Genomic DNA, 15207 nt, shown 5'->3' on the forward strand with positions numbered 1-15207 from the left:
TTTCTGTACTGAACAGTCGTTTAAGATTAGTTAGTAAATAACAATTAGCTCATGTTGTTCATGAGACTAAAGTCATCTCACTGTGGTAATGTAAATATAATATGGCCAATATTATAGTATTGTCAGATTATTATGATATATATATTACAGCAGTGAGCTTGAACTCTGTGTCAAAGATTCAAGTTGCAGTTATTTTTATTTCCTATCACCTTAAATCTTCAATCAAAGACAAGTATCTTTGACAGTGTATCTATAGATGTATTATATATGAGACAAATATTGTTCTTTTAATATGTTGGCATTACTAAATTTGGCTCAATGCTTACATATATGTGTAAAAAGCAAATGTGCGAGCTGTGGTAACTGCGTCTGATAGAATGAAGAGTAGACTGATATATGAAATATTCCTTTATTGGGTGAGAAAATCAGACCATGTCATAACTGCTGTAAGTCACACAGAATAGATATCAGAGCCTTAAACAGGCTGACTTCTGCTAAATGGGTCAAACTGGGCAGAAAGTCTACAAACACATAACATCCTTATAGAATATGATGTAACACTATAGATCAACTTACCTCAGACTATATAAAGCATATAAACAGTTACAGCAATATGATGCAACAAACACAGCAGTGCTACTGATCCAAAATACTCAAAGCTTTATAGAACTGAAACAAACATTTATTTTAGCTCCATTCTGCTGCTGATACATACTTTAGGTTTCTGAACATTAAACTTGTTGCTGCCTTTCATAGTGTGTAACTTGAAGGCCCTGAGTACTTTCTCCCACACTGAAAACACTGGGATGATAACATTATTTGAACATTACCTAATAAGACTGATTCAGGACAGACAGTTATGTTAAACTTTCCTAGCAGTCCTTCACAAACAGGGAACAGTCTGTCTATTCTCTCCATCTGTCAGCTGCTGCTGGCTCTTCCTCCTCCTCTTCCTCACACACTGCTGAGTTTGTCCTGGTGGATCATCAGGGCTGCAAAGCCTCACAGATGATGTTCAGCAGTGGGTCCCTCAGTCTGTCCTCACTCTGGACACTTGCAGTTGTCACACATGGAAATCAAATGTGTGATAAGCTGCAGGATTCAAACACAAGTGTAACTTATAAACACATGTTCATACTTTTATTCCACAATCAGAGAGAAAGAAACAGAGAGAGAGTGCAGGACAGACAGACAGGTGACAGTCTCAGGTGTAGACACTGCTACACAACAGCACCAGAGAAGCAGGATTTAGTGTTTGTGTTATTACGAGTGTAAACAAGAAGAGTTCCAGATGGTGCAGTGGACACATGTGTGACTGCTGTGATTAAAGCGTCTTTCTTTCAGCTTAACGAGTGAACCGTCAGCTCGTTCAAACACACGTTAAAGTCCGTTTGGCTCGACACCACCGAACAGAGGCAGCAATATAACACAGCTAACATTAACAGTGCAGTGAATCCTGCTTGTGCCGTGATATTCAGGACTGCAAACCGAGCAGCATCACTGACTTTCAGCTTGTTGTGTTTGTGGATATATGACTGACTTTAATTATCCACAAAATCATCACATTCTCTGTAAGATTAAGGTCGACTATACATATATATATTTTGAAGTAGAGGCTTTAAAACCAAGTAAACGCTGAAAGTACAAACATCACTAATGTCACATAACTTTGCCGACATGTGGCCAACAGTAATGTTTTAATGTTCTTCATTATTAAACATTTGCACATAAATAAGTGACATAATATTTAGTACTTACTTTTGAAGGTTTACTCTTTGGCCGCTCCACTTCTGCCGTCTGCCGTATAGGGCTTTGGAGTTGACATCACACCGCAGTGCATTGTGGGATTGCTGCACCATGTCAGAAGGCCACAAATCAAAACAAACACACTGTGTTGGAAGCAGGACTGTCAGAACCATGCTTAAAATCAGCGCAAAAGACAAAGGGCTGTATCGCAACCGATTGCGCCAAGACGCCAAAAGACGGTACTTGGACAAAATATCGTGCATCGGTAATGTGGACCCGTATGAAATAAGGCAGCGGAGCGGAAACCCAGACAGCCTACCGCCGTTGTCCTATCCCGATATTTTCGCGTACCTTGTCTGTGGAGTCAGCGCATACACGGCGAATCATTTTCGGAATTATGAATTCCTGGAGGCGCACATCTAATTCACAAACGGTTGGGTACAAGATTTGGCCGTTTTTAAGCCTCCACATTGTGAGTACGTTGACCATATGACCAAGATACAGCTTGAGGTTGCACATAACATTGACTTCTCCTCAGCAGCTGCCCCAAAAATTGCTCTAGATGAACGATTCACGATTGATGCAAGCTGTGCGTTGCCATGTAAATAGTTTGCATTTCACGTGTATGTACTTGCTAAGTACATGTGAACAGATCTTGAATAAAAAAAAATTAACATACTTTTCTGTTTTATTGAAATCACTTTACAGAAAGTACAATTATTTACAATGAACTGTACATGCAACACAACAGTTTTATGAATATTCAACAAGAGCAAGTTTCATTTGGCCCTGGTTTGACAACCACACTGGGGCACATATTCACCAAAACACAGCACACCTTAACAATCTTATCAAGCAGTGTTGTGCGCCGATCCAAGTTTGACACAGGTATGTCGTCGTACCCCATGTGCAGCGTTGGAGCCCAGTCTGGATGTGTTACATCCATTTCATATGCTGGTTTGAGTGCAATAATGCCAAATGAAAAGCCTCTCCGTCAACATGACGTGGTTCTGCAGCATCACACATTAGGATGCTTTATCTAATTATCTTCATTCAAAATAACACTAAAAGCCTATTAAGAGAGATATGAATTTATTTAGAACTCACCAGAAAGAAAATGCTGCGAGCAAACCAACAAAAAATTGGGGATGGCAGAGAACTCGATATCCACTCGTCTGACCTCTGCAATCCAAGCTTGACGTATTCGTTTAGAATGTTGTTCACACCTGTTGAACTGACTGAAACTTCTAGTCACAGTAAATCAGTGTGTGTCAGTGAATGCATCGTGTGTGCTTCGTGGCTCCATCGATTGGACTGATAGTAGAGCAGCTGATGGCAGCTTCGTCTGCCTCACACTGCTGTCTGACTGCATTCAGCTGACACTGAGATGAAGCAGGAAAGAAGCAGCTGATATTTGGACAGCACACATGATGGAAAGAAGGATTTCAGTTGATGTGCACATGAATGATTTGTGTTTCCTCTGCAGGTGAAGGTAGAAAGTGTGTGTGAGCTGATGTGAATTGAGCAGCATGGATCAGTGTGAGGACGGAGAGGAGGGAGTCCCTCCCTCTAAAAGCACTCTGTGTGGGGAACATGAGAGCCAGACCAAAGCTCAGAGGTGAGATGACCATCTCTAACTGTCCATGACTCTTCTCCATGTCACAGCTCAGCACTCACATCACTGCTCCATCATTATTCACAGGAACCAGCCTGGACCTGAACCTGATTCAGACTCTGATTCAGATTCCAGCTCTGTGTCCTTCAAGAGTTGCCGGTCTAGAACTTCCCCCATTGATTTTAAAGTCTCTCCACCATCAGGCCGGGGTCTTTCTGTGTGGAGTTTGCATGTTCTCCCCGTGTTTGCGTGGGTTCTCTCCGGGTACTCCGGCTTCCTCCCACCGTCCAAAGACATGCAGCTTGTGGGGATAGGTTAATTGGATAATCCAAATTGCCACTAGGTGTGAATGTGAGTGTGAATGGTTGTCTGTCCCTATGTGTTAGCCCTGCGACAGACTGGCGACCTGTCCAGGGTGTACCCTGCCTTTCGCCCTATGACAGCTGGGATAGGCTCCAGCGCCCCCCGCGACCCTGAAAAGGATAAGCGGAAGCGAATGGATGGATGGATGGGTGTAAATTTAGAGCTCACACATCTGGATCCTAAACTATGATAGAAACAGCTGCTAGCAGTGGGTAGTTTGACTTTGATACGCTGCTCTAGAAAGCAAACAAAAGTTTGTGCAGCTCCTCTGTTCAGCTGCAATCTTTTCTAAATGGACACAATGTTCTTGAGAGGTTTCAGTCTGGTTTTAAAACTCTTCATAGCACAGGAACTGCACTTTTAAAAGTTCTTAATGATCTTTTATTAGCCACTGACTCAGGTGACTCAGCTGTGCTTCTGCTTTTAGATCTGACCGCTGCCTTCGATACTGTTGACCACAGCATTTTAATCTCATGGTTGGAGCATTGTGGCGTAAAGGGCACCCCATTAGAGTGGTTCAGGTCATACCTGTCTGACAGGACCTTCTCTGTGAGCTTTGGTGATTTTATCTCTTCCTCAGCTCCCCTTACTTGTGGTGTTGCCCAGGGATCTATACTGGGGCCAATATTGTTCTCCATTTATATGCTGCCTTTAGGTCTAATTTTTAGAAAATACAACATTTGTTTTCATTCATATGCCGATGATACTCAGATCTATCTTCAATTGAAGGGAAACAGTCCTGCCTCACTAGAACCCTTACTTCAGTGTCTCGGTGAAGTTAAATCCTGGATGGCCTCTAATTTCCTTAACTTCAATGAGAACAAAACCGAAGTGATAATTTTTGGACCAAGCGGCAATCCCAACACTTCTAATTTTAACCTGCACAGTCTTGAGCCTTTTGTCAAATCACATGCCAAAAATTTGGGGGTTATACTTGACAGCAATTTCACCTTTGAAAAACAAATTAGCTCAGTTGTACAGTGGTCTTTCTTCAAACTGATGCTTTTATCTAAGGTGAGATCATTTTTATCTTTTAAAAACTTTGAACGAGCGATTCATGCTTTTATTATATCCCAGCTGGACTATTGTAACTCCTTATATGCTGGAGTCAGCCAGACCTGCCTGGCAAGGCTGCAGTTGGTCCAGAATGCTGCAGCTCGTCTTCTGACACGTACTAAAAGATGTGAACACATTTCCCCGGTACTTGCCTCCCTTCATTGGCTCCCTGTCCGCTTCAGAATTAATTTTAAAATTTTATTGTTGACTTACAAAGCCCTGAATGGACAGGCTCCCGGGTATTTGTCTGACCTCTTGCAGACTTATACCCCCCTTAGATCTCTTAGATCAAGTGATCTTTTGCTTTTAGCCGTACCAAGGTCGAGGCTGGTTCATAGAGGTGATCGAGCATTTGCAGTCGTAGCGCCTAAGCTGTGGAATAATTTACCCCTACACATCAGACAGGCTCCCACTGTCAATCTTTTTAAATCTTATCTTAAAACGCATTTTTATTTACTGGCTTTTAATACAGCATGAGAGTTGTTTGTTAATTTATATTTGGTGTTTGCTTTTAATACTCTAAGTTGTTTTATTGTGTATGTTGTATTCTTGTACAGCACTTTGGTCAACGCTCCTGTTGTAATTAAATGTGCTATATAAATAATTAAACTATTAAACTCTTCAGAAAAGTGTTCAGAGAGCAGCTGCTGTATTAGACAAAGGCTCATTGTGCGAGCCCAGATGTGTGTAACAGCTGGATGAAGGAGAACCATCACAGTCACGTCTCCATCCCGCCTTTATTAATGAACTTCCTGTTGCTTGCAGATGACAGGAACACAAAGTGTTTGTGCCACGTGATGCTGCAGGATTTGTTAACGTGTCCATGATGGTAACATCTCCTCGTCTAACTGCAAACACATGAGCGCTCCTAACGGCAGCTATCACAGCCACACAGGCAGACTGTGTCTCACTGTTGCATTCAGGGACATTTGTTTTCCTGTAAAAAGCTGAACTCTAATCTAAGGGGACTGTTACTGACAGGAAACAGCTGCATTATCTGCAGTCTGTGTGATCACAGCTGCTTCAATCACTTTATCACAGAATTGATCATTTGAATAAAACATGTTTGTGTCTGCAGAGGTCAGAGGTCACAGTCTGCAGGATCCAGCTGTCCGTCTGTGAGGAGTGACTGGTCCAAACGTTACCCTCCAGACTTCAGTGCTGAACCTGGACCAACCAGGTCAGAGAACTGTGATGACTCCTTTACATGTTTGTGTTTTCCTGGATAAATATGACCAAAGATTCATTAAAAAGGTAAAAAATCTTAGACTTTGTCCTGTAGCGCTGTGTGGCAGGCAGGATTGGACCCAAACACAACAGGATGAAGTCAAAGAGGCAGCTTTATTTCAGCTGTGAACATGCAAACAGCAGAAATAAGGAAACATAACTGTAGGTTTGCAGTGAATGAAGCCTCAGCTCGACGCTCCACTTTGTCCCTCTTTTCCTTCTCCAAACAGCCACATCAGGAGTCTTTGATGGAGTTTTAAAATATTTAATTACAAATGTCCAAAAACGGGTTCAAGATACCTGAATCCACAGTTATTAAAGCTAAAATAGTTCACAGGGTTTGGACTTTGTTAGGTGAGAGAACATCAAACTGTGTTTTATCTTTAAACAGTATTTTTATCACTTCAGTTGCTCTCACAGCCCTGTTTGTTATTTTACCAGAGCTCTTATGTTTCACTCAGTGCTCCCACCAAACACCTTGGAGGACACATTAGTGTGATTTAGATTTCATTGCTGTAAACACCAGTCACACAAGCTGGTGGAGGCAGCATCAGGCTTTGTGTTTGGTAAAGTCTGCTGGCTTAAACTAAGAGAGTTTAGTTTGTTAGCACAAAGAGCTGTCAGCTAAAGCCCCGAATGCACTTTGAATACAGATGAACTGAGAAAAACACTTTAAATACAGCAAACAGTCAAACTGACAACATCTTGTTCTGCTGACCATCCACAGCAGTACATTTAGCATTCATGCTAGCAGCAGGTTATGACTGTCCACTGAGCACCAACACAGGTAGGAGTGAGCAGTGATGAAGCAGGACTGTGGACAAGTTTGAGCTACAATCCTATTGGCTTCTCAGTTTCTCCAAAGAAAAGGGGAAAAAGTCTTGGTGTTGTGAAGATGTGAGTTGGTCTTGTTGTCATGGGGCTGGAAGGATGCTGGCAGTGAGAGGCTTTTCATACAGTGTTCAGTAACAGAATGAGAAGAAAGCCACTGCACATGAAACAAGGTGCTCGTAGTGTTTGTTTACTGTGTTTGTGCCACAATGTCAGATCAGTTGTAGATTCACATGCAGACTTGTCCAGTGAAACCAGTGCAAGTACTGCAGTACAGAGCAAAGACTAAGCAAGCCAGGAGAGCTCTCCAACTTTCTGAAAGTATCAGGATATTTGAGTGATAAGAAAAAGTGGATCGTGCAACAATGTCCCTCAGCACACAAAACAATCAAAGCAGAATAAATATAATGTTTTAGATCAAACACTTACAGGGACCTGAAGAGAGAGAACCAACAAAATGTCATGGCTAACAGAGGAACTCAAGCACAGACTGAGTTCTGACAAACAAAAAGGTGACAGTTTATTTGCCAAAGGGGTGAACCACAGTGCTCTATATATGTACAGTGAGTTGGGGAGGGGGTCCAGGGCTCCAGGGAAAAGAGGGAAGGGAGTCCACACTCACTCCTCTTCAGTCACTCTTGTCCTGCTCTGCACTCACACAGCCACACACGGGAGTCACAGGTAAGCGTCTGTAACCAGGTCCGGGGAAATATTTACTCAAAGTATACTCAAAGTTAACCCAACTGGTGAATTTAGAGAGAGATTTCTTAGCAAGGAGCTGAGATCATGAACACAGGAGGGTCAATGTCCCAGCGACAAACTGCTCCATGCCGCAGCGTTAAATGGTTACCGGTAAGCCCAGGTGAATCAGCAACAGGTGGTGTAATCATCATAACTGTGTGGACCAAGAGCGAGAGGCCATTACAAGCTCCACCCAGGCAGGCAAAACGCTAGCAGGAGAGAGCAAAACATAAAACCTGAAAAGCCATCATGAGCCAGCCAGAGAGACACAGAGTTTATACTAGAAGAGAAACCTGCTCATCTTCATCATGTTTGTTTAAACAGTGAAAATCAGAAGTCTCTGTGTGTCAGACCACGGCTCTACACGGACACTTCTAAGCTGCTTCAGAGTGAACTGACCCAGATAATCTGCACACAGCGGCTGTAAAACAGTGAAAGTCATAACTGTCTCTCTCTGATGGAAAGCTTTTATTGTGAAGTCAGGAAGTCTGCAGGAAGTGTTGAGTTTGTATTCATCACTTAGTGTTTAATGAGACAGGCAGACAGGAAGAGCAGCTCATTAGTGTTGATGAAATCAAAGGAACTGTGAGAAACTGCAGTTTGGTCACATCTGGATGTTTTTCACTGACAGTAAATGTTTTAGTGATAAAGAAATGTGTTCACAGAGAGAGGAAGAGGAGTGGTGTTTGTGAGGAGGAGCAGCTGTCCTGCTGTGCTTTGTGTCAGGACGTCCTGAAGGATCCAGTCTCTACCAGCTGTGGACACTGGTTCTGCAGACAGTGCATCTCCTCATACTGGGACCAGTCTGCTTCATCAGGAGACTCCTCCTGTCCCCAGTGTGGAGAAAGATCCAGAGGCAGAGCTGGACTGCAGATAGCCAGTCAGAGCAGCTGTGTACAAAGTAAGACTGAACATCTGTCTGCTGATGGACTCATTTCTGAAAACTGGACTTCTTGTGTTGTTCAGACATTGAAGAGTTTTCTTTCTCTTTAGTCTCATTGTTTTTCTTTCTTTCAGCAGATGTTGGTCTGCAGGAGGTTTTAGATGAACATAAGATCAGTCTGAGGAGGAGATGTGAACGTGTGACTGAAGGAAGTGATGAAACAGGAAGTAGAACCCTCCTCAACAGGATCTACACTGAGCTCTACATCACAGAGGGACAGAGTGAAGAGGTTCATACCCAACATGAGGTGAGGCAGCTGGAGACAGCTTCCAAGATGGACGCCCTCCATGATGCTCCAATCAGGTGCCAGGACATCTTTAAAGCCTTACCTGACCAACAGAGACCCATCAGAGTGGTTCTGACCAACGGCGTGGCTGGTGTTGGAAAAACCTTCTCAGTGCAGAAGTTCACTCTGGACTGGGCAGAGGGCTTGGAGAACCAACATGTCAGTGTGGTGGTTCTGCTTTCATTCAGGGAGCTGAACCTGATCAGAGATGAGCAGTACAGTCTTCTGGAGCTGCTCCATGTTTTCCATCCAACATTACAGAAGGTCACAGCAGAGAAGCTGGCTGTCTCTCAGCTTTTGTTCATCTTTGACGGCCTGGATGAAAGCAGACTTTCATTGGATTTCACCAACAGGAAGCTGCTGTCTGATGTCACACAGGAGTCATCAGTCAGCCAGCTGCTGACAAACCTCATCCAGGGGAATCTGCTTCCCTCGGCTCTCGTCTGGATAACTTCCCGACCCGCAGCAGCCAATCAGATCCCTCCTACATGTGTTGACAGGCTAACAGAAGTACGAGGCTTCACTGATGCCCAGAAGGAGGAGTACTTCAGGAGGAGATTCAGTGATGAAGAGCTGTCCAGCAGAATCATCTCCCACATGAAGACATCCAGGAGCCTCCACATCATGTGTAGTATCCCAGTCTTCTGCTGGATCACTGCTACAGTTCTGGAGCACATGTTGACTACAGAGCAGAGAGGAGAGCTGCCGAAGACCCTGACTGACATGTACTCACACTTCCTGGTGGTTCAGACAAAGAGGAAGAAGAACAAGTACCATGAGGGACGTGAGACGAGTCCACAGGAGCTGACGGAGGCTGACAGGGAAGTTCTTCTGAAGCTGGGGAGGCTGGCGTTTGAACATCTGGAGAAAGGAAAGATCATGTTCTACCAAGAAGACCTGGAGCAGTGTGGTCTGGATGTGACAGAGGCCTCGGTGTACTCAGGAGTTTGTACAGAGATCTTCAAAAGAGAGTGTGTGATCTTCCAGAAACCAGTCTACTGCTTTGTTCATCTGAGCATTCAGGAGTTTCTGGCTGCAGTCTACATGTTCCACTGTCACACCAACAGGAAGACAAAGGTGCTGAAGATGTTTCTAAAATCAAAATCTTTAATCAAGATGATTTCCAGTGTTTTTGATAACAAAGATCTCCAATCACTTGATGTATTTCTGAGGAGAGCCATGGAGAAATCCCTCCAGAGTGAAAATGGCCACCTGGACCTGTTTGTTCGCTTCCTTCATGGCCTCTGTCTGGAGTCCAACCAGAGACTCTTAGTAGGTCTGCTGGGTGAGACAGAGAACGGTCCAGGAACCATCCAGAGAGTCATCAACAACCTGAAGGAGATGAACAGTGATGAAATCTCTCCTGACAGAAGCATAAACATCTTCCACTGTCTGATGGAGATGAACCACCTCTCATTATTTCAGGAGATCCAAAAGTTCCTGAAGTCAAAGAAGGAACTCTCTGAGATCCAGTGCTCAGCTCTGGCCTTCATGCTGCAGATGTCAGAGGAGGTTCTGGATGAGTTTGACCTGCAGAAGTACAAAACATCAGAGCGGGGACGACAGAGACTGATTCCAGCTGTGAGGAACTGCAGAAAGGCTCGGTGAGTCCAGATGTGATCATTAACATCATTGATCAGTGTAGGTTAGTAGTTTAATGTTGAAAATAAAATCAGATTGTAACCACAAAGTGTTTGTGTCCATACGCTGCAACCTTCCACACCATTCCTTTATTGTGCAGACTCAGCAGCAGCTCCATGGATCCCAAATCCAAGAGTGGAGAACAGATTTGAAGTGTGTCACATCCATGCAGTCACAGCTGTTTCCACCATGTTTCCACTGATATTGATCCTGTTCAATGACACGTTTCATATCAATTTATCAACTTATTTGTTTAATCTTGCCTTTCCACCTAGTTAACACTTGGTGTGCGTTGGTACAGTTTTTATCCGTTATGCTTGTGAACTACTTTTATATCTTATGATTGTCAAGGTTTTTATAATTGATACGTGCCTGGTCCTTCCTCTTTTCCCTCCCATCTCCCTTTTCCTATTTTATTCTTGTCAAGCACCTTGGTATACCCTTGGTTTTTTAGTGTGCTTTATGAATAAAGTGTATTATTATATTAATGAATATGTTCTTTAGGACGTCCACTGACATGTTTAAGTGTCCTGCTGGAAATCACTCAAATCATCCATGAAATCCATGAAAAATCCTTTTAGTGTTTCTAACTTCACCCTCTGTCCTCTCTCTCTCTCCATCATCCTCACTGCTTCTTTCACTGATAATCACACAAACATCGTATTCAGCTACAAAATAACACAATAATATCATAGCAGTGAAGCTTCTGTGTGCTGGACTGGAGAGTCCAAACTGTCGACTGGAGACTCTGAGGTGAGTTCACTGACTGCGGCTGTTGTAGTTTTTCTATATTTCAGGTCTTTGATTGATGTTTGAATCTTTCTTTAGTTCCTAAATGTTCAGGATGTGTCTTAAGACAAATGTGAATGGTAAATGGCCTGCATTTGTATAGCGCTTTTCTAGTCCATAGGACCCCAAAGCGCTTTACATATCCAGTCATCCACCCATTCACACACTGGCGATAGCAAGCTACCTTGTAGCCAAAGCTGCCCTGGGGCGCACTGACAGAGGCGAGGCTGCCAGACACAGGCGCCACCGGGCCCTCTGACCACCACCAGTAGGCAAACATGGGGTTAGTATCTTGCCCAACGATATTTGGCATGCAGCCAGGAGGCAGCCTGGGATCGAACCACCGACCTTCTGATTATTGGCTGACCTGCTCTGCCACCTGAGCTACAGCCACCCCATAAGGTGAAGAAGTTTGAGTGCTTTCAGAAATGTTGTCTTTCCAAGCGACTGAACAACAGTTTTTCCTTTTGGCTCCAAACAAAAGTGACAGACTTGAGCAGGGTTCATTTAAAGGCTGACAGAAGTGGAGTGGTGACGGGGAGATGTTTGACAGGACAGTGTTTCAGCCTCCACAGGTTCATGTTGTGCTCCATCAGTCAGTGAAGATGAGGGATGTGAATGAGGATGATGAAGATCTGATGATAGCAGATAAAAACAGGCTGCAGAGACTTTGAGCCATACAGGGCACACAGTGTGTGTACAGAACAGCTGAAATCATTATGGAGGCCTGTTACGGCCCTAGCAGGGCCTCTCTCTCCTCCTGAAGGTGCCTGTGTGGGCGTGTCCCACTACCTCCTACCTGAGATGCCACCTTTCCCTCCTGTACAGCTGACTCCCATCAGCAATTAAAGGTATTTAAGCCCAGAGCAGGGTGAGCTCTGGGACAGAGTGCCAGTAGAGTGGTTTCCAGCTAGTGAGCTGTGTGTCTTGTGGTGTTTCCAGCCAGTGAGCTGCGCTTTCCTTTTGACTTTTTGCTTTATTTGACCAACGCCTGAGTTTTGTTTGTGTTTTGTTGGTGTTTTATGGTGATAACGGCTTGTCCGTCTCTTTTAGTTGACTTACTTCAATAAAACTGTTTTATTTAAACTGTTTCGCCTCCTTGACTCCTTTTTCTGACCCGGTCACTTTTGTTACTTCCCCCTCACCGCCTAGACCCCCCCCCCCCCCCCCCCCCCCCCCCCCCAGGGGAACGTAACAAGGCCTCACTGGAATATGGAAGCATCACAGTACAGCTTCAGTGAAGCATTAAAGTCTCTGATATGAGATGAGAAATGAAGCAGCCAGAGCTTTTTAATGAGTGGAAATCCACTGTGACTGTGAGCTGCTGCTACAGCCTCCAGATTAGCCAGCAGCTCATCCTGCTCAACATTTTCTCACCAACTTTAATGGAAGTGTGATGTTTTCAGCTGGAGTGATGGTCAGGGTGGCCTCCCTCTCCTCTTCTTCTCCTCTTCCTCTTTCATTTGTAAAGCCACTTCTGCTAGTTTCATTCATTTGGAAGTCCTGTAGCTGAGTTTGGGAGAGACTAACAGCCTTGGCAGCAGAGGGGAGAAAGGCTGTAACACCACCACTTTACTCTGTTCTACCTGTCACATCATTTTATCAGGAAACAAATATGCTCATGTTTTTACTATGTTTGTCTTGAAGATGTAAGAAGATCACATGGTGCTTTTTATTATTGTGTTGGTTTGTTTCCTGTCTCTTGGATGGAGCCCAGCTGTGCGTGGCCCCTGGGCCTGTGGTCAGAGTGTGTGCTGGATAATCCGGCCCAGGATGAGGCCAAACTGACATGGGATGAAATGTCTGTCACATAATTGAGCTTTGTGAGAAATGTACGACTTTAATGTGAAACATTCAGAGTTTTTTCTCAAAGGTCAGGGAGTAAAAGTGTGTTTTAAAGGAGGTTTAAAAGCAGCGAGTGAAGGAGCCTGTCGAGGTAAATCGTTCCATAACTGATCAAATTGAGTTGGTGGACCTCTGTGTGAAATGAAGCATCTGGTTCACAGAGAGGATAACCCTCAAATGGGCTGTACAACATTATATAGGGAGACAAAAACAGAGATTATCGTAGCCATCGCTCTCTCGCATGGACGTGGCAGTCTTGCTGTCTGCTGCGAATCCTCCCCGTACCTCCCCTAATTAGTGTAGTTTCATTTCTGCACAACTTAAAAACAACCAAAACTTTGTTCTGTCTTTTCTATGTTATACTGTAGACTTTCTTTGATACTGTGTCCAAAAGGAGCAGCTTTTACTTTGAAGGGGAGGCGTCTCTGTTTCCTCTTCAGGTTGGATGATGGAAGCAAATTAGTGTGTGATGTTCTATCAGTGTTGCACTTTGTAGACGCTCCCTGAGCACTGGTCTCACAGCCAGCTGCACATAGAGACCAGTGTTGTTAGTCCAGGTCAGAAGATGACTTGTTGGAATGAAAATGAGCTTGTAGTTTGTCTGCTTTAATAATGTGACTGGAAAAAGGTGTTGGACTTCAAATATGTCCATTTCTTTCACACTTCACCTTTAAAAGCGAAGCCTTGTGGTTCCTGGAAGGAAAAACACGACTTTTTCAAGTCTTTGTCCTGTTTTTATGATAAATGTACGACTTTAATGTGAAACATTCAGAGTTTTTTCTCTTGTTGTGTTTGTTTGAAGCTGCTTCCTGTTGGCTTCAGCTGTTTGGAGTTTCCATTTTCTAAACTTCTACATTCTGAACCTTCTTCAGCTCTGAACAGATGATGAAACACTGAATGATTTCAAGCTCACACTTTGTCTAATAAACTTACATCTTTCATTCTTTATACAGATTGATGAGCTGTGGTTTGTCAGAGATCAGCTGTGATTATCTGGCAGCAGCACTGAAGTCCAACCCCTCCCATCTGAGAGAGCTGGACCTGAGTTACAACAACAAGCTGCAGGATTCAGGAGTGAAGCATCTGTGTGGTTTCCTGGAGAGTCCAGGATGTGGACTTGAAACTCTGAGGTCAGTCAGCATGTTTTAGTTGTGCTGAGATGAATATGATGTGAAAGTTGTGCTGACACTAAACTGCAGACATCAGGCTGATATTATACTGATCCACACTGAGGATCTTCATGGTAAAGTAGAGCTGGGCGATAGAACCAGGGTTTTAATCCATCCATCCATCCATCCATCCATCCATCCATCCATCCATCCATCTTCATCCGCTTTATCCGGGGCCGGGTCGCGGGGGCAGCAGCCTAAGCAAAGAGGCCCAGACCTCCCTCTCCCCAGCCACCTCCTCCACCTTATCCGGGGGGATACCAAGGCGTTCCCAGGCCAGCCGAGAGATATAATCTCTCCAGCGTGTCCTGGGTGTGCCCCGGGGCCTCCTCCTGGTGGGACATGCCTGGAACACCTCACCCAGGAGGCCCCCAGGGGGCATCCTTGTCAGATGCCCGAACCACCTCAGCTGGTTCCTTTCGATGTGGAGCAGCAGCTGCTCTACTCTGAGCCCCTCCCGGATGGCCGAACTTCTCACCCTATCTCTAAGGGAGAGGCCAGCCACCCTTCGGAGGAAGCTCATTTCTGCCGCTTGTATCCGCGATCTCGTTCTTTCGGTCACTACCCACAGCTCGTGGCCATAGGTGAGGGTAGGGACGTAGATCGACCGGTAAATTGAGAGCTTCGCTTTTACACTCAGCTCCCTCTTCACCACGACGGACTGGTGCAGCATCCGCATTACTGCAGCTGCAGCCCCAATCCGTCTGTCGATCTCCGGCTCCCTTCTCCCATCACTCGCGAACAAGACCCCAAGATACTTGAACTCATCCACTTGGGGCAGGAACTCATCCCCGACTCGGAGTGGGCACTCCACCCTTTTCTGGCTTAGAACCATGGCCTCAGATTTGGAGGTGCTGATCCTCATTCCCGCTGCTTCACACTCGGCTGCGAACCGTTCCAGTGCGAGCTGGAGGCCCCCACCCGATGAATCCAACAGAACCACATCATCTGCAAA

At 44.6% G+C, this 15207-nt stretch overlaps 1 protein-coding gene across 1 annotated transcript in view; it reads left to right on the top strand.

Annotated features, from left to right (window-relative positions):
• LOC146634429 (protein NLRC3-like) overlaps positions 1 to 15207 on the top strand; it is a 219527-nt gene that overhangs the window by 113 nt on the left and 204207 nt on the right. The window contains exons 2-5 of the mRNA XM_085349900.1: positions 5866 to 5960; positions 7501 to 7519; positions 8384 to 8480; positions 8597 to 10412. Coding sequence (XP_085206026.1) covers positions 5866 to 5960; positions 7501 to 7519; positions 8384 to 8480; positions 8597 to 10412 — 2027 coding nt within the window. The remainder of the gene's footprint in view (positions 1 to 5865; positions 5961 to 7500; positions 7520 to 8383; positions 8481 to 8596; positions 10413 to 15207) is intronic.

The sequence above is a fragment of the Diplotaxodon limnothrissa genome, linkage group LG3, assembly GCF_057381915.1.
Source record: "Diplotaxodon limnothrissa isolate DT_005_m linkage group LG3, D_limnothrissa_male_GT1.1, whole genome shotgun sequence".
Classification (NCBI taxonomy): domain Eukaryota; kingdom Metazoa; phylum Chordata; class Actinopteri; order Cichliformes; family Cichlidae; genus Diplotaxodon; species Diplotaxodon limnothrissa.